Raw genomic sequence first — 27,804 nt, 5'->3', positions numbered from 1 at the left:
AACTCTCTAACGTTTTTGACACGTGCATATACTGTGGGGGCAAGTTTCGTGCCTAAGGCCTACATTCAGATAAAACTCAAGCTGCCCAGAAGGGGAAGAAAGCTGGCTTAAGTGAATACCGATGGAAATAATGGGCGCTTTATGCGAGGCCTAATAGTTTTCCAGCTATGGGATCCCACTCGTCATTCCAGCGACGATTACTCTCTTTGCGAGCACCAGTACGGATCTTCTCCAGCTTACTTGGGTTCTCAAACAGATCAACAAGGTGGTCGAGGAGCTCACCAGAACTTCCAAACCCCATACCGTTCACACCTTCGGTAACTAGCTCAGGCCAGGCTTGAAAACGATCCCAGCCAAGCACCGGTAATCCAGCCCCGAACATGTCAACAACTTTCATGGGAAGATCGACACCGCTGCTACTGGTATGTAAGCTGATTCCCAGGGAAGCAGAGGCCAGAAGGCGCGCATAGTCATCTGTGGTTAACCATGTGGTGCGAATTGTGACCTTGCTGAGCTTGCCCGCTTCTTGAAGCTTTGATATTTGCTTCAGGTACATCTCCTTCTGAGGTCCTTTCCCAGTAATGATAGCCAGAACAGCGGGTAACGCAGGCTTGCTGGTGTTTGCCAGGTTCGAGTACCGGCAGAGTGCGTCAATGAGTAACGAGAAGTCTTCGTCAGCTGTCCAGGACGTCGAACTGACTATTACACGAAGGGAACCGGCCTGGAGCAGGTCCTTCACCGGGGCTGTTTCTGGCAAAGACTCAAGAAAACTCTTCTGCTCGCTTTGATCGAAGATGGGCTGAAAATGGCTTGCTGGCCGGTCATGCAAGGGCAGTATGGGGGCTGTGAGGCCAAAATGATTCTTCAAAATTGAAGCCATGGCTTCTGTAACACAGAAGTGCGCTGTGGCGTATCTACAGAAGCTCTTCTCATACCACTTGGAAAATCGCACAAGTGGGTGTCGATCCCCGAGTTTCAGCGCCAAAATGGTGTACCCAAAGTTATGCCAGTCGATTATCAACTTGGTGTGCCGGAGGAATGATGCCATGGATGCGATTGCCAACGTAGGTATGGAAGGCGGGTTCTGCATTGGACCAACTTTAGCAAGACGACATGATACCAGCGAGTCAATTTGGGCGGGTCAGGGTCTTACCTGAACGAGCAGCCATTGAGCAGGCTCTGTGCGGTAAGCTAGAGCCCACCAGAGACATACAATCTGGAAGGCTACTTTCAGCGGACCAAATAGCAGAAAGAGGAGCTTATTACTTGTTTGCAGGAAGGTCGGGTGCGGCGCAAGAGCGGTTATCGATATTCTAGGATTGGACGAAATGTCGGGATGCACTTCTGATTCTGTGTTATAAAGAGCATCAGTCATAAGCTCATTCGCGAATCGGAAACCTGATCGAGCTGTACCATTGTAACCGATAAGGTCTACCTGGCCTCCTCCCCTCGCAATGCTCAAAGCATGGTACTGCATGCGCGGGCTGCGGCCGATATCGCCCAGGACGAGAATCTGCGTCGTCGTTTTGGGCGCAATGGAAGCATCCTTTTTTAACCTGTCGAACCGTCTCGGGTCGTATCTTGAAGGAAGTAAGAACAGTAATAGTGTCACCGCTGTGGAGATGTAGAAGGCGACGCTGATCAGGGATTCAATCATGGTGTGCTGTTGGCGAAGAAATCCAGTCTAACGCGCAATCATTGTGTTTTAATGAGTTGAATAAACAAATTGATAACCACTTATCGCATATTGCTGACGGCAAAGGATCCTCGTCGTGAGTACAAAGGCGAATGACAGAGGGCCCAAACTGTGAAGCTGTTACGTTGCGCTACCAGCTGTGCGGAGTACCACAATAACAATCCGATCCCCCTCGTGGATACCTCAGGCTGATACATGGGCTCCGGGGAGATAAGGGAATCTTGGCGCGCATCACGTGTGCCCCTGACCCATGCGTTACCACCTGCAGCTGATGAAACGCAAAGATCACTCAATCCAAGATTGGTTTTCTATAAAACGTCCCCTACAGGCAACTATTGCTCCTCTCCTTTGAGCAGTGACTGTGCACGTTCTTTTGGCGCGATGCCGCGTTTTTTATCCCACTTTCCTGACCGACTGTCCCCTGAGAGCTGCTAGGCTCCCTATTCCGCCCCGATCTTGGCCGCGACGACCCCGTCGAACGTCTTGGCCTCTTCGCCTTCTCTCTCGTTGCTCTTACATTCAATTGCGAATTGACAAGAAGGCCGTATTGGAAAATCAGATACCATGTCAACGGGGCCTCCCATGTCCAGCCTGGATACACAGTTCCCCGCAACTCATGGACATGGATTCGGACACTCCCGCGGCCATGGCCACTCTCGCTCAAAGCGTTGGACACAACCTCCAGTAGGCCAGTCGCTGTCTTCTTTGAATGGTTCTGCGACTTCAGTGCAATCGAGTCTGCCTTCTGTAGACGCAGTTTCACTCAATGGGTCTGCGTTAGGGTCGACATCGCACAATCATCACCACTCTCACTCGCACGGTGCAGCCAACCACACAGGGAGCTGCGACCACGGACATTCAGGGCATTATCATGCAACCGAAAAGACAGAAGATGCTACAGAATTGCGCGCGCGTGATGTTCCTGTCATCTCTACCGATTCTACACCCAGCACCAAGTGAGTGATTCAAGAAAAGAAACGACGGATCAGATGACTGATTTATTCTTTTAGTCGCGAACTCTTCTCAGGACTGCTAACCACTCTACCCTGGATCGCCTTGTCGTGGTACTACAATCAATATGCCAATTGGAACTCAGATATCGATATCGCCAATAAGGACAAAGCTGACCCGAAAAAGTTGGCCGGAGGGAGTCTGGATCAGGCAGTTCTAAGGACCTGCAGTCTGACAGCTGTCACTATGGTCATGACGGGTGTCGGACAGCTTCAATGGTCTTCACGGGCTGAGAACAAATCCGTGGTCAAAGTTCCAAATCTGAGGGCAGATATCGCAGGTGTAGCGTTTGCTCGCATATTCTCGATTGCACTGCCTATATACGCAGCGCTCGAAGTTAGTGGGTTTCTTGTCGCGTTGGGTTTGCTTCTTGCAGCGGCATCAGGGTTGCCCGCTCTTGCCAAAGGCCGCGCTGCTGGCAGCGACGCTCGCGAAAAGTTGGGCCACAAGAAGTTCACAGTTGCGCTGATACTTACAATTCTGGTGTTGAGCTTTTCCGGCTGGATTGGCTCCCATGAGTCGAAGTCGTACTTCGGATATATCTCCCTGTTACTGTCAGTCTTCGTCATTCCTCCCCCATTCGCAGATGTCGGCCAGTCTTCGTCTCAGGGGGCGGGTTTTGGTGTCTCCGCTTCCTCGAAATCAGACGCTTCAGTAAGCCGGAATTCGGGCTCACTATCTGTCGTCTCACCGGACGATGGTATGTTGACCTTGATACTCGGGCTCGTTGTTGGGCTACTCAGCTTCGTTCTCTTCGGTATTCCTTCCCTGTCGGCATTGGATGCGATGTACCTACTGGTGACAGCCGGTAGCTACGCAACATCCTTACTCTTTTCAAACCCGCCCAATCTGCGTTCACCGCACAAATGGGGTCTCGCTACAGGTATTGCGGCAGCGGGAATTTTATGTTCGCCACCAGTAGCTGCTGATAAGTGGGTGGTCTACGCATCGCGGTGCACGCTGGCAGCGGTGTCGTTCTTTGCCTCTCGATTTGATGACCGCCGGCTACGCCTTGAGCGCCATTCTCATCACCATCATCATCATGGGCACTCAGTGGCTCCAGCCTCTCGGGTGACCAAGGTCCTTCTTCGCTACAGCGAACCTTACCCTCTGTTGTACAGTATCCTCAAAGAAAGGGATTCTCGCCGTATATTCTACTTCATGACGTATGCAATTACACTCTTGCATTTTATGACCGACGACTAATGACATTTCATAGCTTGAATTTCACCTTTATGTTGGTTCAATTATCTTACGGATTCATCACCGGGTCCTTGGGACTGCTCAGTGACAGCATACACATGTTCTTCGATTGCCTTGCACTCGTTGTCGGCCTTTGTGCTGCCGTTATGAGCAAGTGGCCGCCAAGTGCTCGGTTCCCTTATGGCTATGGAAAGGTTGATACTCTTTCCGGATTCGCCAACGGAATTTTTCTCATGTACGATTTGAACCCACCTTTCACTGAGTTTAAACCTAACAATTACCCAGGATCATAAGTATTGAGATCATCTACGAAGCTGTGGAGCGACTTTCCTCTGGAAGTCAGATGCATCGACTGGGCGAATTGTTGGCTGTCAGCGTTGCTGGTCTGGTAGTGAATCTTGTCGGTATCATGGCATTTGACCATGGCCACGCACACCACGGTCACGACCATGGTCATTCACACTCACATGGAAATGAGAATATGCACGGTATCTTCCTCCATATACTAGCCGACACCCTTGGCTCCGTGGCGGTTGTGATATCCACCGTTCTTGTGCACTTCTCAGGCTGGGCAGGATACGACCCTATCGCCTCCTGTTTGATTGCCATTTTGATTTTTGCCTCGGCAGTCCCACTAGTCACCAGTACTGCTAAGACCCTATTGCTCGCCCTTCCCGCCGACATTGAATACAATGTTCGTGAAACGTTGGCCGGTGTCAGCTCTCTACGAGGAGTTGCGGGGTACACGGTGCCCAAGTTTTGGTTAGACGATACAGGAACGACCTCGGGACATGACCACCATCATGGCCATGGCCATTCCCATAGTCACAGTCACAGTCACAGTCACGGCCATAGTCATTCTCATAGTCACAATCACGGGCATGGCCACCAACACAATCACGACCACGACCACGACCACCATCACCATCATGACCACGACCACGACCATTCCCACGAGAAAAACAAAGCAAACGTCCTCGGGGTGATTCATGTCATTGCGTCTCGCGGCGCCGACCTTGAGGATGTACGACAACGGACGGTCAACTACCTCCGCGAAAAGGACATGGACATCCTTGTCCAGGTGGAGCGAGAGGGCGATGGACGCTGCTGGTGCGGAGGGGGTAACAAAAGCCCCTGATTGCAGCCCTCATTTCTGTATATTTTGACATGACATACAGCTCACTGAAGAGTTTTGAACACATGCAAATACATTTTGTACTATTTATGACTTGCGTACACGGAGGCGGTTGGAATGCACACGCCATGTATACCCATTTTAACCAAGTGACCGTGTAACGACCTCAATGATTATAACGTTCAGGTTTGACTGAACATTTTCCATGAGTGAAGTCTCGAAGTGAGAAAAGTATATCCGCCTCGGTGTCAGCGTCGTAAGGGACGTCTCACCACCACAATGTCACCATGTGTGACATCTGTACCACTAGTTTCGTCGTCGTAGCCAAAGAGCGTATTGAAGAAATCACCACGACTCTATGCTGCAGAGAACTACACTACGGACGTTAAGCACGCGCTCGACGCGGGAAGTTCATAAAGGTCGTACAAAAGCATACCCTCGGCTGCACATGTTGACATACTGAGAAAGGGACTGAGTTTGATATCCAACATATCCCCTCCAGGAGCCAATTGACTCAAGAGGCAGTCCGAATCCTTGGTATTGGATGTCTCCATTGGCCACAAGAAAAACATGAAGGTGACAACTGTCTAGGCTGTGTTACAGCACCGACTCAAACTCAGAGGAATTACGCATGGAATCATATGTGAACTGCACATAGAGGAAGTGCCGAACCGCGGTGTAAGGTCGTCCTGATCAACTTAGCCGCCTTATATTTGTAGCTTGTAGCCTCATAATATGACGTTCCAGGACTCGGCGGATGGCAATCGCTTCAGACATCATCTGTACAAGTTTTGCAAGGAGAGCACGTCAGCTACAATGGTAGACGAGATCCTGAGGAACGGATATGCGAAGACTTTCACGAGGCACTCTGTGTTCCTTACGGGCAGTACTGGATCACTGGGAGGATGTCTTCTTTACAAGTTGGCACTGCAGCTTCCTACCCAGAAGATCTTCGTTTTGATCCGCGGGTCGGCGGACTCCGCCATTGAAAAATGGCGGAGGCTAATGCCAAACCAGACTCAGTCGATTCTCAACACCGGCAAGGTGCATTTTGTCGTTGGTGACATCAAGGAGACGGACTTTGGTATCGAAGAGTCTGAGTTGAGGCGACTGCGTGAAGAGGTCACTCTTGTTATTCATACGGCAGCCACGATCACGCTTGACGCAGGCATTGTCGAATCGATCGAGAACAATTGTCTCCCTTCTCTTGAGCTTGCAAAGATAGTGTCACACTTCAGACGATTGAAGCTATTCGTTCAGATCTCGACGGCGTATGTGAGCAGCTTCTTACCCGACGGTTATGTCGGAGAGCGACTTTATTCCATCTCCGACGCAGATCCAGAGGATGAGCTTGCGGCCATACTGTCAGCAGGCAACTCTCCTGACACCGCTCGGTTTTCATCGTCGTATACCCATGCAAAATACCTCATGGAACGGTTGTTGTTGAAGAGGTACCCTTTTCTGCCTCTGCTGCTTGTCCGTCCCACCATTTTCGGCGCTGCAATCCGGGATCCGTATCCTCTATACGGGCCCATCAATTCAACACCGATGAATAAATTCGCCAGCCTGTTCTTTGCGGACCGCGGGGGAACACACATCTGGCACGCCACCGAGGGTTACGAGACAGGTGCAAACATCGTAGACGAGATCCCCGTCGATTTTGTCGCGAACGGTTGTCTCCTGCACGCGGCCGCGAGGACTCAGGGAATTGTTCACCTCGGAGCTCAACTCTATGTGCCGTTCACTTTCGACGACTTCTTGCGTCTCGCAGAGGCCAGCGCCCCTCCGTCGATTCAGAAAGAGTTGCCCACTCTCATATTCACCCAAAACCGAAACGCCCCACAATCGCTCCTGGCTGATCTGGTTAAAGTCAGTACACGTAACTGGGTGTTTGACTGTGGCAGATCGTATTGGCTAAAGCAGATGGCTGGACCATTGAGCTTGGCTGCCTGTAAGCATGACGTTGACAGGCTTAATTCAGCGAGGATCAAGGAGATATACGAGAACACAGCAAAGAAGTTGGCGAAGCTTTAGTGTCCTGAATGTTGATCCAAGCTATCTTGTTCCAAAGGAGTGCAGATAGAGTGGCTTGTCCAAGACCATTTGAAATCTTGTTTATGATGCCGCGTGTTAATCCAATTGATCATGGTTAGACAATCATTCGTGCTGTGGACCGGCTCCATTGATCGGTCAAATGGACGAGCTTCGATAGGCCCAGAAGTATTGAATCCAATCAACACTGGAGCAGATCATAGACCCATTTTATGCTTGGGCCATAGCCGAGCCTCCTCCCAACGGATATCTCCAGGTTGCAGAGCGGCCAGGAGTTCAGAAACCAGAACCCTACCCGAGTTTTTCGCCCACCACCATTTCCCATCGAGTTCGCCAAGTAGTACGCCCCAGTACATAAGCACCATTAATGGGAATGGTTTTCGACATCTTAGGGCGTGGGCAAATTCCTTGCTCGCTACTGCGAGCCACCTGAGTACGGATGCCGCATCCCCGTTGGTAGCATGTCGCGTAAAGCATTCATGGAGGCGACAGATAGCGTCCTTCACTATGAGGTACTGATCAGGGTCGACAGTAGCCACAATATCATCGTTCAATGCGGCTAGTCGGTTCAACGCGCGCTCCGTTTCGCTGTCTAGTTTCGACGTCGTCACTTTGTCCAAGTCATCTTGTGAGGTGAATAGCTGCATTGTGAGCCATGGGCGGCTGATTTTGAAAATTTTGCTTACGCCTTGCAATAACTCGAAGACCACAACGATATTTTCAGTGATACCTGAACTCTCGTTGCGCTCCGCAGTCAGCCGTGGTAATGCTATACCAATGACCGTAGTGAGCACGGAGTGGGCGAATACAGCATCGCAGTTCATAGGGGTTAGGTTATCTATAGCTTGTCGGTATGGGGCAAAAGCACGATTGTGGTATTCCAGGGCCGTGTCAATATAGGTCAGTGCATCTGGCGGCTTCAGGGTTGAAGCTATATGCAAAGCAGCAACCGCAAGAACTCCGTTCAGGAGAAAATCATGTTCAAGAGCTTTGCGGGGAATGACCATTTGCCAGACATGGTAGTCTGATGGTCTATTAGAGAGACTCATGTAAGTTTCGGTGGAGTATTTGTGCATGAGCTCCAGCTCTCGCAAGTTGGAACCTTTGGTCAGGGTCGAGGTTCTGGTGTTGAAGGACCGGCCGAACGTTTCAGCAATGCGCCCCTCGCCAGAAGAAGTAATGGACACGGGGCTAGCAGATGCCCCATTCGCTAAACTACGTGGTTTGGGGGTGTTGTAGTAGGAGCAGCTCAACTCTCTAGAAATGCAGTTTGTACATGGTGGTCCAGTCTCATCACACTATGTTGCTGTCAGAACAGAATTAGGATAACAAAATATCGATGCAGAAGACGTAAAAAAGGTGATTGGCTCACCTTGACCCTTCTCTTCTTGCACTGGTCGCAGCCCATGCGGGACTTTGTATGAGATCGACGGGGCGGCATCTCCAAGGTTAATCAGGTCAAGAAGCCGATTCATCCCATATGAGGACTGCCGCTGACGGTGGGAACTAGGAACTGCTGTCACCTGCGGTGGTGTTGTGCATGGCCGGTGGATGATGTTGATTTGACCGTCATAACAGATGGAAAACCACGTGGGATTCTCATGGGATCACGTGATATGTATCGCATGTCAACAGCACCACCCAACAACATCATTTTTGTGCTCGGACAAACCTCAGTGATGCACTGCTTTTGACCCACGACTACGATACTACCTTCTTCCATATCAACCAAGCACTATGACCTGATGTACAGCATATGAGGCTTATTCGAATACTTCCTCAGTGTTGTCCCTGTTGCGACGGTGGGGTCTCAGCGTACCCACTACTCCAACTAGCGGCCCATGAATCATGGATGATGGCGGACTAAGCCCGGTGGGATTCGAATCTGGCCGTTTATAACTTTATGCTCGGAAAGAACCTTATTGATCTCCCTCGAACAGGTACCTGATCGTGCTTTGTGGTTAAGATACGGAGTACTCTACTGTGTATATTGCATCTGAGATTAAGGACCAACGGACCCAGGAGAGGCCGAAATCCGAGCGGCTTAGCAGGCAGCACAGGCGTGTGTCGGTTATGATAAAGCCCTGGTACTGTCAGTGGGGCAAAACGAAGACGAAAACGAGAGCGAGAGCGAACGCGAGGACGACAAGCGCCAATCAAATGAGATAGCGAGGTGTTTCGATATTTGTTCTCGATCCACCTGGACATTGGCATCATCATCCTACCAGGCTCGGGTATCTTGGTGCCGTCAGCGCTAACATAAATGATGAATGTCAATGGACGGTTTACTGATTCAACTGTTACTAAAATATTACAGAGTACATCCACCCAAACCCTCATTATGGATCGTTCTGGGTCTGGGTTCATCCTCTCCTTTCTCTTTCTCTTTCTCAGCATAATATAGACAAATACATTTCGTCCTTCCTTTTTTTCATCTAACGTCTTTCCCTTTGCTTGTACAACCCCTGGTCACACCAAACATGGCCAGCTACAGTACCTGCACAGAAGTCAGCCCGCTTTGTCCGGTCGAGGCCACGACATACGGCTACTACCCCAACCTAGCCGGCAACATCTTCTTCACCGTCTTCTTCGGCATCCTCGCTCTCCTCCAGCTCGGCATCGGCATCTACTACCGCACATGGACCTTCATGGTGGCAGTCGCCGTAGGCGCCATCCTCGAACTGGCGGGCTACATCGGCCGCGTGCTCATGCACAGTAACCCATGGGACTCCTCAGCCTTCAAGCTCCAGATCGTCTGTCTAGTCCTTGCACCCACCTTCGTCGCGGCAGGCATCTACCTCACCCTGAAACACATCATCCTCGCCCTGGGCCCCGAGCACTCCCGCCTCAAACCCGCCCTCTTCACCTGGATCTTCATCGGCTGCGACGTGGGCTCGCTCATCCTTCAGGCAGCGGGAGGCGGCGTCGCAGCCGCAGCGGGGAATACGAACGTCAGCCTGCTGAAGGCAGGAGACGACATCATCATCGCGGGTATCGCGTTCCAGGTTGCGACGATGTCCGTGTGTGGGTTCCTTGGGCTGGAGTTCTTCATCCGGTATTCGAAACGGGGGCCTGGGTTGTCCGGTGAGAAGACCTCCGTCGGGAGGAACATTAAATGGGTCATTGTCGGTGAGGTCCTCGCTTACTTTACCGTTCTGATCCGTTGTATCTACCGGTATGTATATACCCTCGCCGTCCACCTACCCGATCATCTCGCAGGACACTAACAAGGAGACCAGTATCCCCGAAATGGCCGGCGGATGGGGCAACCCCCTGATGCAGAAGGAAAACGAGTTTCTCGTCCTCGACGGGATGTAAGTCCAGTAACACCACCCTGCAGGTATACAACCACTAACAACAGCAGGATGATCGCACTGGCGGTTCTTGCCCTCACGGTCCTGCACCCGGGGTTCTTCTTCGGGTCTATCCGAAAGGGTCCCAAGAACCAGCCCTAGCATTGAATGTATACCATTCTTGTCCATTTCAACATGCTTCTTTTAGCCGGCGTTTGGGTTCTGGTACATGGCTGCACCATATACACATGAGTCACTTATAGAGATATTCTTATTGATACTACTCTCAAGAGGTAATATTAGAATCATTTACAAAAGTACTGCATAAACAGTGGCCGAGGACACCGTGAATACACAGCAACCAAGCATATATGTGCAGCGCGCTGATCTCAAGCTATGATGCCATAATGCGAATGAATCAATTCAACTCCAGACCCTTAGAGCGCAGTAAACTCCATACCAACAAGAAAATAGCCGAGAGATGATGTATAGACCATAGAAACGTATAAGACTGAACCGCCCATTGACCGGTTCCTCATGCACATGAGACAGAATAAATGAGCACCGAAAACCGCACCCGCTTATCGCGCTGGTCAAATCAACAGTAGAAAAAAGCCTTCAGAAAGAATTCAAGCGTATTGTATGCAGTCGACTCCAGTTAATGCGCTCAGTCCTCCCCTAGACTCTCGCGTACGCACTTGCGGACACGTTTCTTGAACTCGGCCGGGTCTTCCCTCCATAGCCGGGCGGCCTCCACGTTGGCCGGGCTTTCGTCGTTCGGACTCGAGAGCATAGAGATCACGGACAGCAGGATGGTTTCCGGCGTTTGAACGGGAGACCAGCGCTCGGCGGCGGACTCGTAGCCGTACTTGTCTTCTTCCGGGGGGTGTAGGATGGAAATGCAGACTTCACCGTTGGGATAGACTAACAGAAAGAGATTGTCTCAGTATCATATCACGCATCAACCGACCACAAAGAGGCAAAGACGCAGGCTTACTGTTTGGGTGAAAAACGGGACTTTCAAACTTCATTTTCGGCGGCATATGCGGATATTCCGGAGGGAAAGACAGTCGAGCACGGAAGAAACCCCCTGTCAAACATCGTCAGAATATCTTCAAACTGCCGACTATAGTTCCTCGTCATCTATTCGGTAACTGAGGTGAGAAAAAGTGCACATACCGCCGTATAACTTGACATCGTCCGAGATCATGAGCATAACCTCCCACTCGAATACATTGTTATCCACCAGCCCACAGCTAATTCCCGGAATGTCCTTGTCCTGTTGCATCTGCTGCAACTGGCGTGCCAGCATACGACCGGCTGGTGTTGTGGCCATGGTAGAAGAGGGTTCGGTCTCGACTGAGCACCCCAGGAGCTAAGAAGAGAAGTTGGATTGAAGAATCGGTAGACTTTGGGTCTCAGTAACAAAAGGTAGAGGAGGGAAATAAGAAAGATGTGTCTGAAAGGTGCCCAAAGACGGAGAGGAGAAAGAAACTGAATCGGAAAATAATGAACGGTGTACAGAGAGTGAAGATTGGTTGAGTGGGGAAGCGGGGCTACCTATCACTAACAGATAGATACCTTGGAAGACAGGCGGATGTGGTATGACAAGAGCGATAAGAGGGATCAGAGAGATCGGAGATCGTCAGGGACTCCAAGCGCGATGATGCGCAAGAATAATGATAGGCTAGAAATGTGAGAACAGCGGATGTTCCTTTCGAAGACTAGGGGTAATGCCTAAGAATAACCAACAGCAAGAGAAGAAGAGGAGAGAACAGAATGGCAAGTGGCTGTTCTGGTGAGGGGCAGCCCAAGGCGTGACATTCGGCTGCATGAAGTCAGCGTTGGAAGTCTCCGCGCCGCCACAGTCATGGCAAGATGATTTGCCACTATGCTTCAAGTACAGAGGCCACATTTGGCGGAGGATAATAATATGAATATGGCTTTACGAGGAAAATATGAATCCAAATTATAAATATTCAGCGGAGGGACATGCAAAATGCAGCTGATAGATTGACATTAAATAGGAAAGATAATCGTATAGACCTGAGATGATAAATGAGAAAAGTGTAGATGTCCAATCTGTGCAGCCGAGTCAGACTGACACAAATCCAGAATGAGATATACTTAAGCGCCGCCGCCGCTGCGAGCGATCATGTCCGCAATGATCTTCATGAAAGACTCCGCTCCCATATAAACTTCGCCGGCGAGCGCCAGCGAGAAGAAGGCAAACACGCCGAATTCAAGAGCCATGACTTTTCCGACCACCTTGAGGAAACGAATCCGAGCAGCCCGGTCGAAGGTCTTCCAAGCATCGGTGATGCTGAGCTTACCGCTGCCCCCAAGAATAGCGGGAGCCACCTTTCCGCCGAAAGAGCGATCGAAAGGCACGATAGACTCGTCCTCCTCGGGCAGCATCGAAGCGGCGACACGGATGAAGACCACGCGAGCAGGAATGGACGCGATCAGTGAAAGCAGAGAAGGAAGAGCGACAACGGTGAGCGCCTGGCGAACGGCCTCGGCGGGAGGAACACCATCCTCGGGAGCGGAGGCCAATCCATCCAGGGCCCCACAAGCATTCATCACAACGAGAGGAACATAGAATGCAAGACCAGCAACAGCATGCTCAAAGGCCACAACGGGTGCGATCTTCAACCAGGCCTTGTAGCCAGGAATACGCTGGTAGAAGCGCTTAGGGGAAGGCTCCGAGATGACAATGTGGACCCAAGCCAACTGCAAGTTCGCCAGGAGAACCCCAACAACCATTTGGAAGATGAACTGGGGAATAAACTGGTCCATTCTAAAGGGCATCATACCAAGCAGGAAGCCCCGAGCGAAAAGGTATGTCAGGAACATGCTCATGCCGCGGAATCGAGACCAGGGACCGGCACGGGCGCGAAGGTGCTTAACGGTGGTACGGAGCTTGCTGGTGATGGGCTTGGGAGGCACAGCTGCCAACTCGGGTTCGACTTCATCCCCGGGCTTGGTGGGATCCATGTCACCGTCGATGCGGACATAGATGTCGGGGTTGCTGTCTTCAACCGCAGCCAGGGTGGTGACTACCATGCCATAGGTGTACTCGATCTAAATCACGGCTCATTTAGCATGTTCCTTTTAAGCAGTGGCATATTGACGGAAATCATCACTCACCGACCAAGAAATGAGAACAAAAGCAATCAACGTAGCGAAAAAGAGAGCGACGAGCCATCCCGACAGATGGATCTCAGGCGGTTGCTTGGAAGGCTGCTTTGGGTGCTTCTGCAAATGCTCGGAGGCAAGCTCCACACCTCGACGGACGAGGGAGCTGACAACCATGATGGATCGTGTCAAAATGAGAATCAAATGTTATCGAAGAATATGAATAAGAATATGTGATAGATAGCTTTGATGGATAGAGAGAGACAAGTAGTTGGGTGGCAATAAGAATCAAACAAAGGAAAGGTGATGGGAGCGTCGGCGATTTTATTTGCTTGGAACGGGGGGCGGCAGGCGGGTCAGCCAGTCCAGGCAGGCGAGTGGGCTAGAAGGCAGCAACGAGGCTGAGCCTCAGATCGGGGTTTACGGATGTATCGACGCCAATGAAATTCTACGAGGGCGCAATATCTTGCACCATTCGGTCCTATCAGATCCATCTCTCATCCTTCCCTGACGCAGCAAACTTAGGGGCAGAGCAACACGATTCCGTCAGCAGGCTTCCCCTATCAACCATGCAAAATTCATAGCATCAGTACGAGTATCCAGGTTGAATTACTGGATAAGAGGCCTGACAGCGTCGCAATCGATGCTTATTCCCCTACCTATTTGTCTACTGACTCTGCTAGCTGAGTTTTAGCCCATCGTGCACCTTAAATATCAGGTACACCAAGAGTGAGCTTGGACTCCAGACAAATGTTTCTTCGGGAAGGTAAGAAACGATTGGTTCGGATCACCATTACTGTCAGCATGGCGCCAAATGTTTCAGAAATCAAACAGTCTTGTTCGACGGTCGCATAATGGAGCTGATTGCGAATAGACCAATAGAAAATCATCATCAAGTCTATAAAACCTAGTAAACAGGATATCCAGGCTTTCTATGCTCCCGTACATAGCAGAGAAAAACTGGCAAGAAACGCGGAATATGCACTCTCGGGGCCACGAACAACGGAAAGTGGTATATATACAATATCTCAACGGACGATCCACCCTACACGATCGAATCTCATTCCTATTTTTGGTTCCATCAAGTCTCGACATCTAGTCGAAGAGCTTCTTCATAAACTGGTGCGCGAGTTCGACACCGGCACTGTTCGAGTCATTAGTAAACCGTATTCAATGTAACACGTCAGGAAATCACATACAATGTAGCCGCGTTTGCAGGCACAGCTCTGGCCAAGGCAGGACCGAAACCAGGGAAGAACGCCTTAAAGCCACCGCTGGCGTAGACCGACCGGATGGTGCCGCCGATTGTGGGCTTGCCGGGGGCACTCTGGAGACGCGACTTGATGGTGTCGACAGGGAAGACGGGGATCCACATGGCAATACCGGCAGCACCACCGGCAGCCAGGACGGCGGGCATGGACAGGGCACCGGTGACATTGCCGTGCTCGTCCTTGGGGGTCAGTTTGCGCTTGATGTACTCGTACGCAGCGAAGTAGGCGGCGGAACCAGGCCCATCACGAGCCAGAGTCATGGCGCTTCCGCGGAAGACACTCCGAATCCCACCTTCCTTGTATAGTTGCCGGACAACGTCCAGACCACCAGAGTACTTGGGCTTCTGTCCCGGAGGCGGAGGGTTCTGGCCCTGAATCTGCAGAAGCACCTTCACGCGCTCAAAGGGAGCCGTGATCAGTGTCATAGGAATGGCGGAGAAGAAACCAGCAGCGGAGATCTGGGCGATTGTGTACTGGGGGGTGTTGTTCTCCATGCGCACGTTCGAGAACCGGCTGACAAGCGTTTTACCGACGTCGTAACCCTATGGATTGTTAATGGTTTCAACCCAGACACCCACTTTTACCACCAAACACATACCCAGAAGCTAACGGCGACTACAAACGTCAATTAGCTCAATACTCTGGTTTCCGAAGAATGCGACGAAACTTACACATAGGGGTGACTCCAACCAGCGGAGCCGAAACACCAGCGTACAACCCCTACAGGTGATTAATACCAAGCACCACACTCAACTGACCGCGCGACTTACCCGAGCCAAACCCTCACGGGCAATAGTCTTCTTGACAACATCAATGGCGCCCGAGTAGACACCCTTCTCCGCCGTCTGCAACCGCACCTTCACCAGATCGAAGGGATGGCCGACAACCACCGCACAGATACCACCCGCCGCACCTGCGACGAGGGAGCGGATCTGAGCAATGGTCTGGTTGACAGCCTTTGTCTCGACGGCCTTCAGCTCATCACTGAGGTTTTCAGGAGTAGACGAACCGGGGGTCGACATTGTGGAAGGTGTGCAGGGAGACGGGGGAAAACGACTCAGTTAGTTCGTGGCGGGGAAGAGGAGGAAGATAAGCAGGGACACAAAGAGGCCAATGTGTGAGGCGATCCCGAGAGCAGAGCCAAGGGTGAGAGGAACGGAGGACGCCAAACGGTCGCGAAAAGGAAGAACGAAGAAACGAAGCTGAAGTGAGGAGAAATTTGATCAGGGATGATATTCTACAACAGAATAGAAGGAGAAAAGACAGTCGAATGGGAAAAAATAGCTTCCAATCCCGCAACAAAAGCGGCCGAGGCCGAGCAGGAGGATACCGACAAATACAGTCCCGCTACAGAGGTACAACCACTGCTCGGCGAATGCGCGTGATTGGACCTCGGCTCGGTCCGGATCAATATATCTCCTCCGATCGCAGACGGTCGAAATATCGATAAGACAGATTCTGATCTTGTCAGCTGCACTTTATCATCGAAGGCACATCCTAAGAGTGATCTTGTGTGCTCCATATTCTGTCCTACATCCCTGAATTTGTACCGTTTCTGCGACCATCGGATACTCGACCGCGCGCAATGGACGGTCCGGGTGAACGGGCACTAAACCACGGCTTGACTTTTAGGTCTTTACCCCCTCCACGGATCCCTGCCCCGGATTCCATTACTCCAGGTATTCTGGCCAGTCACACCAGCCCAACAGCAGAGAGCTCTCTACGGACGACAGGAAGCTTGGCTCTCGTGGACATCCCTATCTTCCAGTATTTGATTTTTGGCTCAAGCGACTGACCTTCTTGACTGACAACACGGAGAGTATCTCGATACCAGCTGATGTCATCAGAGACCTTCTGGGAATGCCAAGGATCACATGCGACAGACCGCTCGAAGTGAAGTGACGGTACAGAGTAGGACTAGGATAGTCAACTTTCGCATCCACGTGCGTGCTCGAGCTTGCAGTATATGCTGGCGCCTGATACTACTACTTATATACTTGGTTAGCTATATCTACGGCGCCCTGAGAGTCTATTTGAATATGAGAAAGATATAGACAGTTCAGAAATATTAATCTATTAGGAGAGCACGACATATGCCGTGGCATCAGACAAGGTCAAAACATTATTTACCCATCAGACCAGAATCCACCAATTCCCATGTACAAGCCGGCTTTCAACGGCAGGTATCATCAACCGTTATTCATCAACGTAAGACATACACTGACATCAACAAACATAGTCCCATCAACTCAATCTTTGAGAGGTTTAGAGGATAACCAAGGCAGCGAGGGCCAGGGCTCCGACGGCACCGGAACCAACGACAGCGCCGCGAGGGGCAACATTGCCAGTGGACGAGCTGTTGGGGGCAGTAGTGGAAGCGGAGCCGGAGTCGGAGCCGGAGCCTGAACCGGTAGAGGTGGAAGTGCCGCTACCAGCTCCAGTCTCGGAGGAACTGCTGCCAGTGGAGGAGCCGTTCTCAGAGCTGGTGGTAGTAGTAGTCATTGTCGTATCTGTGGTAGTGGCGCCAGTGTTGGAGGGGTTCGCCCCAGAGGTAGTAGCGCCAGTTCCCGAAGCGTTGGTGCCAGTGGAGGCGCCAGCGCCAGCACCAGCACCACCAGTCGTGCCGTTCTCGCTGCCGGTAGCGGTGCTAGTAGCGGTGGAAGAGGCAGAGCCAGAGCCAGAGTTAGAGCCAGAATTAGAGCCAGAGCCAGAACCAGAGCCGGAGCCTGAGCCTGAGCCAGAGCCACCAGCTCCTGTGGCAGTGACCGCTGCAGAGTCACCTAACGATTGCAGTCAGCACCCAGCTCAATCGCGTTGGGGCAGCGCAGAATCTCGTGAGTACTTACTAGGGCAAGAGGAAAGGGCGCTGGATAGGACAGCGGCGGTATCGTCGCCAGGGCAGGCCTCGGTAGTGCAATCACGGATACCATATCCGTAGTTGACTTTTGAGCAGAGACAGTTATCGTCGCCGGCGGAGCAGCCCAGCTCGCCAGCCTTGGCTTTCATGTTGTTGAGGCACATTTGCTGCGAAAGGGGGAGTCAGTCAAGGGAGACTTTGACGTAGTTTCAGGGCAACTGAACAACGTACTGCGCACTGGGAGACAGATATGGCAGCGCTCGCCATGCTGGCAGCCGACAGCAAAAGAAGAGACACAGAGGCCTTCATGATGAGGTATAGGATATCGAAAATCAAGTGAGAATCAGAAGATTGATATTGAATTAATTAAATCAATTAAAGATTAAATCAATTAAAGCAATCTTGAGGCCTTGAACAGGATCAGGTCGATGATGTAAGTTGAAAGAATGCAAAGGAGCGGCAGTGGAAGACGGGGCTTTTTATAAGGTAACTACGGCCCAAGCGGAAAGTAAACCAAACATCACACTTGAGTTCAAAGCAATTGAAGCTTTGAGTCCCCCAATGGCCCTAATGACCCATTCTCTCAATGAAAGTGCGATCGCCGGTGGACCTTGTCCACAGTGAGTCCGTGACCGCGTCTCCGGCTGAATGCTGCCCAGCAACGTGGCTAGTCTAGTACAGAGTAGTTGCAAGGTAGGTACCCACTACTAGGGAGTAGGGATGGAGGCACGGGGCATGTTTTGCTGCTCGGTGAAGTCATTGATAGAATCATGGACTGATCAACTTTACAAGCGTGGGTCGTGGCAGGAATCTTGATTCTGTATGCGGGCAGGTGGCTGACTGAGAATACGGCATAGAGTCGGTATGATCCCAGCCGCTGTGGCTTGAGCCGAAGCATATCTGGTCTATCATTGGCTGCACCATTAGATTTCAGGGTTTAGCGTGCGATAGTCCGATCAAAGATTTGAGATTTTGCTCATCATTACGGAGTACGGAGTGCAGAATTCGAAGCGGTCACCAGCCACACTCTTAGATCTGTTAGTCTCTGTTAGTTCTGTTGCTAAGTTCCTAGCTTCAAGCATAGGGATAGAAGCGCATTTCTAGACACATGCTGGCCAATTTGGAGTAATTTGCATCGACAAAATGAGCTGCATAACAGGATTAACGCAATGTCTACTCAGATTAAGGATGGCTCCCTCACGTTGTGCTTTGTACCACTACTTCAAGTATTTCTGTATCACACTTAGGCGGTGGGATTTACTTGAGCTTCTGGCCAATCATCAGAGAGGGAATTGCCTGAAAATGAACATGAAAACTCAATTGCTCAGATCCGCAGTCGATCATCCACATCGCAAACTCCAACTTGCCAGCCCCTCTCGGCTCCGACCTCTCCAGAGGGAGACTCGTATGATCATAAAAGCCGCCACCTATTGTCTTCTTGCTCTGCGCTGGCAAAATGAGCTTTTTAGTGCGCTTCTGGGAGCCAATTGGTATATGACGTTATCATTGACGTATACTAGCTCACTAGCCACGATTTCAGCTACAGCTAGGTAAGCAACAAGTAAAAGGCTAAAATCTCCAATAGATTAAAGTCGGTGGCAAATTGGCCTTGGACGTTAACCTGGAGCTATGAATTATGCACCTCTGGTAACCATGGGTGAAACACAAAGGCAAGTGTAATTTGATGCTACCTGAGATCCCTCGCTACTAGGTAGCTTAACTTGTGTTAATTTCGAATATGCTGTGCAATAAAAGCAATTTGCTTGTTGAAGTTTGAAGATAAGAATCACCTTGCTGTCAAGGAGCATTAAGGTGCCTGCTAATACATTTCCTGCCCCTCGGAAGCATGGCATTTCCATTAAAATCACCCGTGATGGCATTGCTCATTTCCCGCAGGTAAGAGAATTGGCCTTCCCTCAGCAAGGCATAGTCTATCTACCTGTACATTTGAGGACAATTCAGATTTGACTGCGAGATGTCTCATTCTCGCGAAACACAATAATAATAATAAAGGGTTACCTCGACGAAAAGCGTGTTTGACTTTTGACCTTCGCAATAATGTCCTAGGCAGGCGGCCGCTTTCAGGCATCTTCGCTCTACTTGATCAAAGTTAAAAGGATTCCAGTGGCGCCGCGCTTTCCTAACTGGGAATGTCTTCGCACCGAGCTGAAGCAACTCAGAAAGGCTGTCTTGCAGCCCAGGACAGCGCCCTTCATTTCGCATCTGCTCTCCGTCCTCGTTAATTGCACTGTCTTCAACTTTCATCCACCAACCGAAATTCTGAACCGCTGGGGAAATATTTCAGGCTCACCTGACCTAGTTTCGCGTCAAACACCCAACGAGTACTTGGTTCATCGATGAACCAAGGAATGTGGTCAACAGCCAGCTGGCATATGGGAAAGGCCTGGTGATTTGGAACGTGGAATCTTCGCAGGTGAGGATACGATCAGACTCCTTGACCAGACCCTGCATTCCATTCCATTCCATCGCCAGACCACCCCACGTTCTGTTCCTCGTGTCTGAGCTCAACACCAGACAAGGAGGGATACAATCGTAAATCATTTCTACATTCTCCGGATGAATGAACCATGAAGTGAAGAGAAGATCGTCATTTGCAGTAAGAGTTGATATATCGTAGCGTTCGATCTTCTTCTCACTAGGCCAGCATTGTTGACACCATGATCGCGTCCAGATGCGGTCGCATTCCAACCAGTCGGGATTCTCACCTGTTTGCATGAAGCTGCAACAGGAAGGCAAGAAACCATAAGCATCAACACACAAGCCACGAAGGTCCAAGCACCGATGCTTAGCTTACTCAAGTTGCTTGGTAGAGTTGAACAAGATCGCCCAGGCTTGCCAACCATGTTCACACCATTTGATAGAACCATCCCTTTCCAGGGGCATTTCATTGTCTGTACACTCGTCTATTCTGATACTGGGGGTATTCGGTGTTCGTCACAACCAGCACAAGCAGCACCTGGAGCCCGGTTCAACTTGAAGACCTAGCTTCTTAGAGATCCGGAGTCAGACAGAGGACTGTCAGGCGGAGACGTGCCTGTCACTCTCACATGTCAATCAACGGCCCGCTTCTGGACTCAATCAGGCTTTTGGAAAACCAGGTGCTCGACGTGTTCCCGAAGCGTATCACCCGTCGCGATGCAACCTGAATCCACCTTGGGGGCTACTGATTTCCTTCGTTCTCTCGCCCTATACCATTGATCCCGCGCCTGAACCAAGCGTTCGGCGAGCTCTAGTGCTCGAACCAAGATTAAGGTAGGAGCTGTTCTCCAGTTGTGGTCCGCTCACAGAAACGGCCGTGGTTTTGCTTGACCTTAATGTAACCAATTGTTTTGTGGCGTCGACGGATTGAGCTCATGATGCTCAAGACTCCTAATGATTAAGTCTCGGCCGTTCGAAGCTTAGGATATAGTAACAGTTAAAAAGCGTGACAGACTCCCAACGTCTGTGGACATTCCCAGACACGAAGACTCGGCGAATGCAGTTCTTCTTGATCTGATTGTTGTAATTCTCCACTTGACTCAATCAAAACATCGCTGAGATATCGCTACTATGGCTACACTACGGAGGGCCAAGACCAGCTTACTGGCTTTGATCTTCTTGATCGATATGGTCTCATTTTCTGGTCTTGTCGGAGCTAGACCTATTGCCATGGACCAGTTAGATTTCGTGAGTCCTCTATGAATTCATATCTTGTTCATTACTGACATCCGGCACAGGAAGGTTACCACGGCAGACTTGGGCAGGAGGGAGCCGCTGGCCTCGCCGAGGAGCTCGACTGGCACAAAGCCTCTGGCGTGGACAGCAGCACGCACATCCAGTCCAGACAATACTCTGATTTTGACGGCACCGCCACTGGCGACATGACCACCGGAAATGCCGCCGCAGGTAATGGTCAGCCTCAGCCCGGAAGTACGACAACGGGAAACACTTGGGCCGGTAATAGCTCTGGTGGAACAGCTCCTTCCGGTATCGCGGTCACACCATCCGGAGACGAAGATGAAGGCACTCCTGCCTCGCCGTGGACCCCTGGCTCTAGCGCTCCAGGTACCGGGGCGAGCGGGTCTGCCACCGCAGGCAGCGATCCCGGTAGCGGCTCTAAGGGTGGCGGTGCTCCGACCACCACTTCAGGCAGCTCTGGCACTTCCGCATCTTGGGGTGGTAGTGGAGGCTCTAGCTCTGCTTCCGCGAGTCCGGGAACCAAGGCCAGCGGATCTTGGGTCTCTGGTAATGCTGGCGAGGCCAGCGGCACAGGTACCAAGCCTAACAGCAGCGGTTCCTCCCCCAGCAGCTCCGGGAGCAGCGCCATGGCAGGCTTTGGCTTAGGTTCTGGAGATGCAGCATCTAAAGGGGGCGAATCTGTTTCCAGCGCTCTCGGTGCGTCTGGAACCGCGAGCCCTGGAATGCCAGCATCTTGGGGTGGCAGTAGCAGTTCTAGCGACGGCACTGCGGGCAGCTGGGGCTCTGGCGCTGGCGCTGGCGCTGACGCTGGAACTGGCGCTGGAACTGGCTCTGGAACTGGCTCTGGAACTGGCTCTGGAACTGGCTCTGGAACTGGCTCTGGAACTGGCTCTGGAACTGGCTCTGGAACTGGCTCTGGAACTGGCTCTGGAACTGGCTCTGGAACTGGCTCTGGAACTGGCTCTGGAACTGGCTCTGGAACTGGCTCTGGAACTGGAACTGGCTCTGGAACTGGCGACGCAGTCTATGGAAAGGACAGTCCTTCGACGCTTGCAAACGGTGCTAGAGCATCTACCCCCAACGAGCCTGCAGAATCCGGAACGGCTACAAAGGGTTCTGAAGCTGTAGACTCTACTCTCAGTCGGGCTTCAGCCAGCATGGAAGCGCCAGACTCCGCCAGCACCAAGGTATCTGAACATACCAAGAGATCGACTGAAACAGACCCGGTCAATGGGGGCGGAAACACCAGCAATGGAGTCAACGGTGGAGCGACCAACACCGGCGGCGGCACAAATGTCAATGTCATCACGAGCCCACCCAACGGGGGTGAAAGAGACAAAGGGACCATCAATACGCTACTTGACAAGCTGAGTTCGATTATAAAGACTTTGCGCTGAACTTGCTGTCGGAGTCAATTCAGGATGCGCGTTTCAATTCTACTTGGAGGTAATGGTTTTTATGAGTGTGCTTATAATTTTATGTTTAATGGGAATATCTGCACCATTCTAGATACGTATAAGCTGATAGCTCATCACCGATCTATTAGTCAATGTACCACATAAGCAGCCTTGTCAAAGAACCCCTCAGGCTTCAACTGACATCTCAATTAAAGGTTAGCATGCTGATAATGACTGTCACTTGCAATGGTCCGCAGCGGTCCGTTGTGGAGAATCAGGCAATGTACCTTGCCATCAAATCCACAGTAGTATCACTCATGGAAGACGGTATTCTAGAATGCAACATCACGCAGAGCCGCTGGTCTAAGGCCAGAGCCCAATGCAGTTACTTGAGATTCTAGACTGGCTGCTTGCAGCCATACCTATATAGGCCAGGGGACGGAGCAAATTCATATGACTGACTACCTAATGAATATAGATAGTGAGGTAGAATCGTCTATGTATATAGAATGAATGGAGATGCTTACTATGAGCACAACCACAAGATGAGGCTTGTACTCTGGTCCCATTGTAGTCTTGAGGTCCATGATGCGCGGGTAGGTTCCATTAAGAACTGGATATTAGGGTATGGATTATACAACTGTATCGTCGCGTCATGAGCAACTCCTGCTCATTTAGCTGTACTGCATTAGTTGCTGTCTTCCGCCGTTCCTGTCCTGTTTATTCGCTAGAGTTCCCTCAGCATACCGGAGAGGTATCCCGTTGGAAGCCTGCCCAGTCTAGAGATAGTTCCCTTGGTATATTCCACTGCCGCTAGATGTCACTTTGTCCTAGTTAGCTGGACCCTATAGCCCGTTGTCGTTCTGGCTGCGCATCTTTCCTTGGAAGTGGCAATTCTGAATGATTGCCCACTTGCTCACAATTGTTCAGCAAAACTGACCGAAGGAGCAGATATCTTACTATGTTGCTTGGCTCGAAGCTCGGCCGAGTGGAGACATCCATTTCCGAATACGGAATGTGGTCCTAGTGGATCTCTCCATATGATCCAGACTTGGCAGCAAAAAAATTTGACAGCCAAAATATTCACAACGGAAATTTGCAAAAATTTGCAAAGCAAAAAGAATGACCTACGCAGGATTCGAACCTGCAATCTCTTGATCCGTAGTCAAGCGCCTTACCATTGGGCCAGCAGGCCTTGTTGATGCAGATGAGGGATATATCAACTTAAGAAAGGGCGCAGTTCGGCAATGATTCATGAGCGTGCGCTATAGTATACAAACAGAAATCTATGGTTCATACAGGGTCATACATCCAGCCACCGTGACGATCGACTCAAGCTCTCCTTTTCCGAGAGGACACCCTCCTCCACCTCCACCGAGTCGATGGTAATAGCCGGAACCTCGCGATACCCCCTTCCGCTGCGGACATACCAACACCGACACAGCGAGATCATCATCTTCCCGACCACAAACCCAACCAGGCACGCACACAGCCCCGCCGCAACACCCAGCAACGCAGGCAGGATCACCGGCCGCACGAGCCTCATGAAGCTGCGATCGCGGCTGCTCCACGGCATGGTATTGTGGTAGTGGGACGCAGGGTCCCTGAATCGGTAGATGTCCGCATGTAGCGGCCGGCGATGATGGCGCGGTCCTTCAGGGGCCGCACCCCCAGCCAACTGATCGAGGTAAGGCCTGATGTGCGATTTGAGAAGGCGCCACGGCGACGTCATGTGGCCGTGTCTGTGGAACGGGGACCGCTCGACCTTGCTGATGCGGAGGGAGCCGTCTTTGTGCCGGGACACGGCTACGGCGATCAGGTCCGGTGTGACGGGCCGGCCGTGGAGATCGAACAGGCGCAGTTTGAGGAGGAATGTCTCGCCTAGGAGGGCGCCGGGCTGGGCGGGGAGCGGTCGTGCGTCGAGGCTGTATGCGACCTGGACGGATTGGTCGCCGGAGGCCGAGTGCTTGACTGCGGAGAATTGCATGGGTAGTGACGGTGGGAAGACGGATTCGTGGTTGGCGTATAGGGTGCCATTGTCGGAGGAGAAGGTAATAGTCTGTGACGTTAGTTTAGCATCGTTGTATTGGAGATTTGATGATTGACGTACCACGTGTGATTTTGCCTCGGGGTTCTGAGAGCATTCGGCGTCTGAGAATGCACAGTGAGAGCAGGGAATGTCGATTTTGTAGAAATGGCGAGTATGTTGGATGTTTGATGTTTGTATATTGGAGGGGAGACCGTGGCCCTGAGGGGCGAGGGCAGCGACACCACGGCCCAGGCAGAGACCGGCCAGTGCCAGAAATCGTAGCAGCATGGTGATAATAAAAGTCGTAAGGAATGGTGGTGAGGACTATGTTTGTATATAAGAGCGCAACAAGCGCTTAGCAACCTCGAATATCCGTATGCAGATGGTAAACAAGAGAAGAAGGAAAAAGCTGGGTCTATAGAGTCAAAGAGATTGTAATGAATGAAGCTGCACTAGTGGCAAAAGTGGCTTTTCTGGATGGAAAACGTGCTCATCTCATAATGAGCTGATTTGACGCGGTGAAGGCATAACAGAACCTAAAATGGGCGGATTCATGGACGGGCAGGAAAAAGGAAAACTGCGGGCAGGCAGGCAGTCTTATATCTACCTAGTCTACAGGCTACTTCTGGAACACGGCTACAATTATGAACTAGTCAAGCTAGGAGATTATCGGTTTGGGGTCCGGAAGATCAGCAGCGCGAGACGGCGAGGCAGATCGATAAGTTAAGGGCCTTAATGTATCGCTTGGACTGAGACCCAAGGGCCAAGGCCAAGGCTGGCGTTGTACAGCCTCAATGACACGAGCCGATCGTTTCGTGCGGTCCTTGGCTTGGAAATACATACGAGAAGGCTGCCTTGACTCATTGCTGCACTTGAATAATATTAAGACTTGGTTTTCTCTATTGCAATGCATAACGCAATTAAGAAAAATTAAGATTCCTGTTGCCTGGATGTTGCGGTGGAGTGTGATGGCACATTAAATGAGCTTGTAGAACTTAAGACACAACCCACTCGCCTATCGATTTACTAGGTAGGAATCTTGGTCCGTACGACAATAATAGTCAGATACTCCGTACTCAGGTAGTTCCTAGGTCCAATTATCTAATAAGCCGTTGCCAACAGCTCAGCCTCCTATTGGTGTTGGTGTTGGGCTCACACGGATCCTCAACTCATCCTCTTCAAAGCATTGCGTTCAACAGTCTCATCTACCTAATGGTTGTTGTAAATACTAGTCTGAAAGTGTCCAAATCAATAGGGGGCAGATGTCTCGGAGAACGCAGTGATACCCTGGTTCAACTAAGACACCGGCTCTCCGCTAGCCTACTATGAGTAGTCTACGCCATCTATTGTTAGCAACGGCTCAAACACTCAAAGTTACCACCCCATGTGACTCGTCTCATAGGTCAGAAACGTTTATCGTCCTTCCCACTTGAGATGGAAGAATTTGGTCAACAACACTGAGGGATTAAAGGGGCCCAATCAAATCGGGCCAAAAGAAAGCTTAGCAGTATTCCTCACCACCCATTTCTGCCTTGTTAGCTGCCTGATTCTGTTTTCTCCTTCAAATACAGATAGAATTCTACATCCTCTGCCCTACCAGGAAACTAGCAGCCTGTGAGGCGTGGAAAAAACTGCTACATGGGACCTCGATAGTTGCCTCGTCCCTACATTTGCTATTCTACAACAAACGAGTGCAATACGTGCCGCCTTAAATACTGCACGCACTCTTCAGATATGCCAGTCCAGAAGGCCAGAGAACTGCATGGTCTCAAGGAGGTCCTGGTTGTCCACCGTCGCTACATTAGGTTTCATGATGAATCATTAACGGAAGAGAAAAAAGAACAGAACCGAATATGGGAACGCGATGCCAACATAGGTGAAGAACTTAACTCTATTCAACTGAATTTTTGCTGTCTCTTGACGATGAAGTCTTCATAGCTGAAAGTCTGAACTATGTAGCATCAAGAGCAACTAGTATTAGAGTTCAGAGCGCGAGGCCTAAGCTCGAATACACAGAGACCGAGGAGGAATTAACGTTGAGTGAAAAGATCAGGATTGCTAAGACCAGGCTTCGGGATGCTAGCTTGGGCTATCAAAATGATATAGGAATGCTAGGGATGCTCGACAGATTTCTCATCGACCGAGCGATTGGCAGGCCGAAGGATTATCCGGAATTAGATACACCAGAGTTCTTGTGTCGCGCCTTCAAAGGTGGATGTCATGGCCGCCATAGCCCAGAGCTAGGCTTCCGTTCTTCCAACCAGCCTCTGACGTCTCCTTCTTATTGCGATGGCACTCTTCTCGACAGCTTGCTGGTGGACAAAGATGCCTCGAGAAATCAATGCGAGGGAAGTCAGCCGTCGGACCTCATTGCACTATCCGACAGTCCGTCAAGGGCTTGAAGATAATTCAAAAATGGAACTATGGTGGCTGTAATCAATATCTTAGTTTCATCGAGAAACAACTCCAAGCATGAGGCAACTTGCAGAGAGTAGTTACATTATGTTGGATACACTCTTGGCTATCTAAGCTAAAATCTGACGTGATCTCCTGGTAGTAGACGAGGGGGAAGGACGTAACTGACGTGTCCGTTAGGATGACACGGCAATTGTGGTATCAGTAATCCACCGTGACCAGGACCCTCTTGCGAGGTTTTCTAATGATGCTGCTAGGCGATGGAGACGCCTCGAAACCTGCTCCATGGGAAATGGTGGGAAAGTGATAATGAGAGCGCAAGCAGTCACTAGACAGCTCAAGTAGTTAGATTGCCGTCGATTCAATAATCCACTACGAATCTTCTTATGTTCATTAACTGTCGCATGCTGAGTCTTGGCAGATATTTTCCATGAACTATCAATAAGCTTCATGATACGTGCGACAACAGCACCAGTAAATCCACCGTGTAGTAATTGGCACCGATGCGATCAGTGTCCGTCTCCATCTGTTTGTCCAACAAGTCCAGTCCTTGGCGCCGTTTCCACGAACTAAGGAGGATGCACTGCCCCAGTAAGCGGGTGAGATTC

At 50.8% G+C, this 27,804-nt stretch overlaps 11 protein-coding genes and 1 non-coding gene across 12 annotated transcripts, besides 7 other annotated features; 4 read left to right on the top strand and 8 right to left on the bottom strand.

Annotated features, from left to right (window-relative positions):
* Window positions 1–139: 139 nt before the first annotated feature.
* Window positions 140–1,657, bottom strand: NFIA_060060 (chitobiosyldiphosphodolichol beta-1,4 mannosyltransferase; the record flags this gene model as incomplete). The annotated part of the gene is made up of 3 exons (XM_001258546.1): window positions 140–1,084; window positions 1,154–1,350; window positions 1,414–1,657. 3 exons carry the CDS (start codon window positions 1,655–1,657, stop codon window positions 140–142), a joined length of 1,386 nt encoding a protein of 461 aa, XP_001258547.1.
* A 661-nt stretch (window positions 1,658–2,318) lies between these two features.
* NFIA_060050 (metal cation transporter MSC2) lies at window positions 2,319–5,048 on the top strand (the record flags this gene model as incomplete). The annotated part of the gene is made up of 4 exons (XM_001258545.1): window positions 2,319–2,380; window positions 2,707–3,873; window positions 3,927–4,145; window positions 4,196–5,048. 4 exons carry the CDS (start codon window positions 2,319–2,321, stop codon window positions 5,046–5,048), a joined length of 2,301 nt encoding a protein of 766 aa, XP_001258546.1.
* Window positions 4,701–4,864: a microsatellite.
* Window positions 4,810–4,858: a microsatellite.
* Window positions 5,049–5,780: 732 nt separating the features above from the next.
* On the top strand, window positions 5,781–7,079 carry NFIA_060040 (fatty acyl-CoA reductase; the record flags this gene model as incomplete). Its single annotated transcript, XM_001258544.1, has 1 exon — window positions 5,781–7,079. The coding sequence occupies one exon, from the start codon at window positions 5,781–5,783 to the stop codon at window positions 7,077–7,079; it is 1,299 nt and encodes a 432-aa protein (XP_001258545.1).
* Window positions 7,080–7,294: 215 nt separating this feature from the next.
* On the bottom strand, window positions 7,295–8,572 carry NFIA_060030 (putative C6 transcription factor; the record flags this gene model as incomplete). Its single annotated transcript, XM_001258543.1, has 2 exons — window positions 7,295–8,352; window positions 8,470–8,572. The coding sequence occupies 2 exons, from the start codon at window positions 8,570–8,572 to the stop codon at window positions 7,295–7,297; spliced, it is 1,161 nt and encodes a 386-aa protein (XP_001258544.1).
* Window positions 8,573–9,577: 1,005 nt separating this feature from the next.
* NFIA_060020 (RTA1 domain-containing protein) lies at window positions 9,578–10,552 on the top strand (the record flags this gene model as incomplete). The annotated part of the gene is made up of 3 exons (XM_001258542.1): window positions 9,578–10,272; window positions 10,337–10,411; window positions 10,462–10,552. The coding sequence occupies 3 exons, from the start codon at window positions 9,578–9,580 to the stop codon at window positions 10,550–10,552; spliced, it is 861 nt and encodes a 286-aa protein (XP_001258543.1).
* A 505-nt stretch (window positions 10,553–11,057) lies between these two features.
* Window positions 11,058–11,726, bottom strand: NFIA_060010 (putative ubiquitin conjugating enzyme; the record flags this gene model as incomplete). The annotated part of the gene is made up of 3 exons (XM_001258541.1): window positions 11,058–11,314; window positions 11,388–11,480; window positions 11,570–11,726. 3 exons carry the CDS (start codon window positions 11,724–11,726, stop codon window positions 11,058–11,060), a joined length of 507 nt encoding a protein of 168 aa, XP_001258542.1.
* A 791-nt stretch (window positions 11,727–12,517) lies between these two features.
* NFIA_060000 (uncharacterized protein) lies at window positions 12,518–13,705 on the bottom strand (the record flags this gene model as incomplete). Its single annotated transcript, XM_001258540.1, has 2 exons — window positions 12,518–13,474; window positions 13,541–13,705. The coding sequence occupies 2 exons, from the start codon at window positions 13,703–13,705 to the stop codon at window positions 12,518–12,520; spliced, it is 1,122 nt and encodes a 373-aa protein (XP_001258541.1).
* Window positions 13,706–14,623: 918 nt separating this feature from the next.
* NFIA_059990 (carnitine:acyl carnitine antiporter) lies at window positions 14,624–15,821 on the bottom strand (the record flags this gene model as incomplete). Its single annotated transcript, XM_001258539.1, has 5 exons — window positions 14,624–14,672; window positions 14,728–15,341; window positions 15,398–15,414; window positions 15,471–15,519; window positions 15,570–15,821. 5 exons carry the CDS (start codon window positions 15,819–15,821, stop codon window positions 14,624–14,626), a joined length of 981 nt encoding a protein of 326 aa, XP_001258540.1.
* A 1,243-nt stretch (window positions 15,822–17,064) lies between these two features.
* On the bottom strand, window positions 17,065–17,965 carry NFIA_059980 (CFEM domain-containing protein; the record flags this gene model as incomplete). The annotated part of the gene is made up of 3 exons (XM_001258538.1): window positions 17,065–17,579; window positions 17,646–17,823; window positions 17,888–17,965. 3 exons carry the CDS (start codon window positions 17,963–17,965, stop codon window positions 17,065–17,067), a joined length of 771 nt encoding a protein of 256 aa, XP_001258539.1.
* Window positions 17,462–17,545: a microsatellite.
* A 57-nt stretch (window positions 17,966–18,022) lies between the features above and the next one.
* Window positions 18,023–18,053: a microsatellite.
* A 3,173-nt stretch (window positions 18,054–21,226) lies between these two features.
* Window positions 21,227–22,752, top strand: NFIA_059970 (putative extracellular glycine/serine-rich protein; the record flags this gene model as incomplete). The annotated part of the gene is made up of 2 exons (XM_001258537.1): window positions 21,227–21,343; window positions 21,394–22,752. The coding sequence occupies 2 exons, from the start codon at window positions 21,227–21,229 to the stop codon at window positions 22,750–22,752; spliced, it is 1,476 nt and encodes a 491-aa protein (XP_001258538.1).
* Window positions 22,130–22,304: a microsatellite.
* Window positions 22,140–22,178: a microsatellite.
* Window positions 22,164–22,371: a microsatellite.
* Window positions 22,753–23,875: 1,123 nt separating the features above from the next.
* Window positions 23,876–23,947, bottom strand: NFIA_059960. Its single transcript has one exon. It is a non-coding gene; the product is annotated as a tRNA-Arg (tRNA).
* Window positions 23,948–24,055: 108 nt separating this feature from the next.
* Window positions 24,056–25,069, bottom strand: NFIA_059950 (uncharacterized protein; the record flags this gene model as incomplete). Its single annotated transcript, XM_001258536.1, has 2 exons — window positions 24,056–24,811; window positions 24,863–25,069. 2 exons carry the CDS (start codon window positions 25,067–25,069, stop codon window positions 24,056–24,058), a joined length of 963 nt encoding a protein of 320 aa, XP_001258537.1.
* Between the last annotated feature and the right edge of the window lie 2,735 nt (window positions 25,070–27,804).

This window comes from Aspergillus fischeri, genomic scaffold (genome assembly GCF_000149645.3).
Source record: "Aspergillus fischeri NRRL 181 1099437636266 genomic scaffold, whole genome shotgun sequence".
NCBI classification, from domain to species: domain Eukaryota; kingdom Fungi; phylum Ascomycota; class Eurotiomycetes; order Eurotiales; family Aspergillaceae; genus Aspergillus; species Aspergillus fischeri.
The sequence above is the reverse complement of the archived record's forward strand: the minus strand, read 5'-3'. Positions and strand labels throughout refer to the sequence as shown.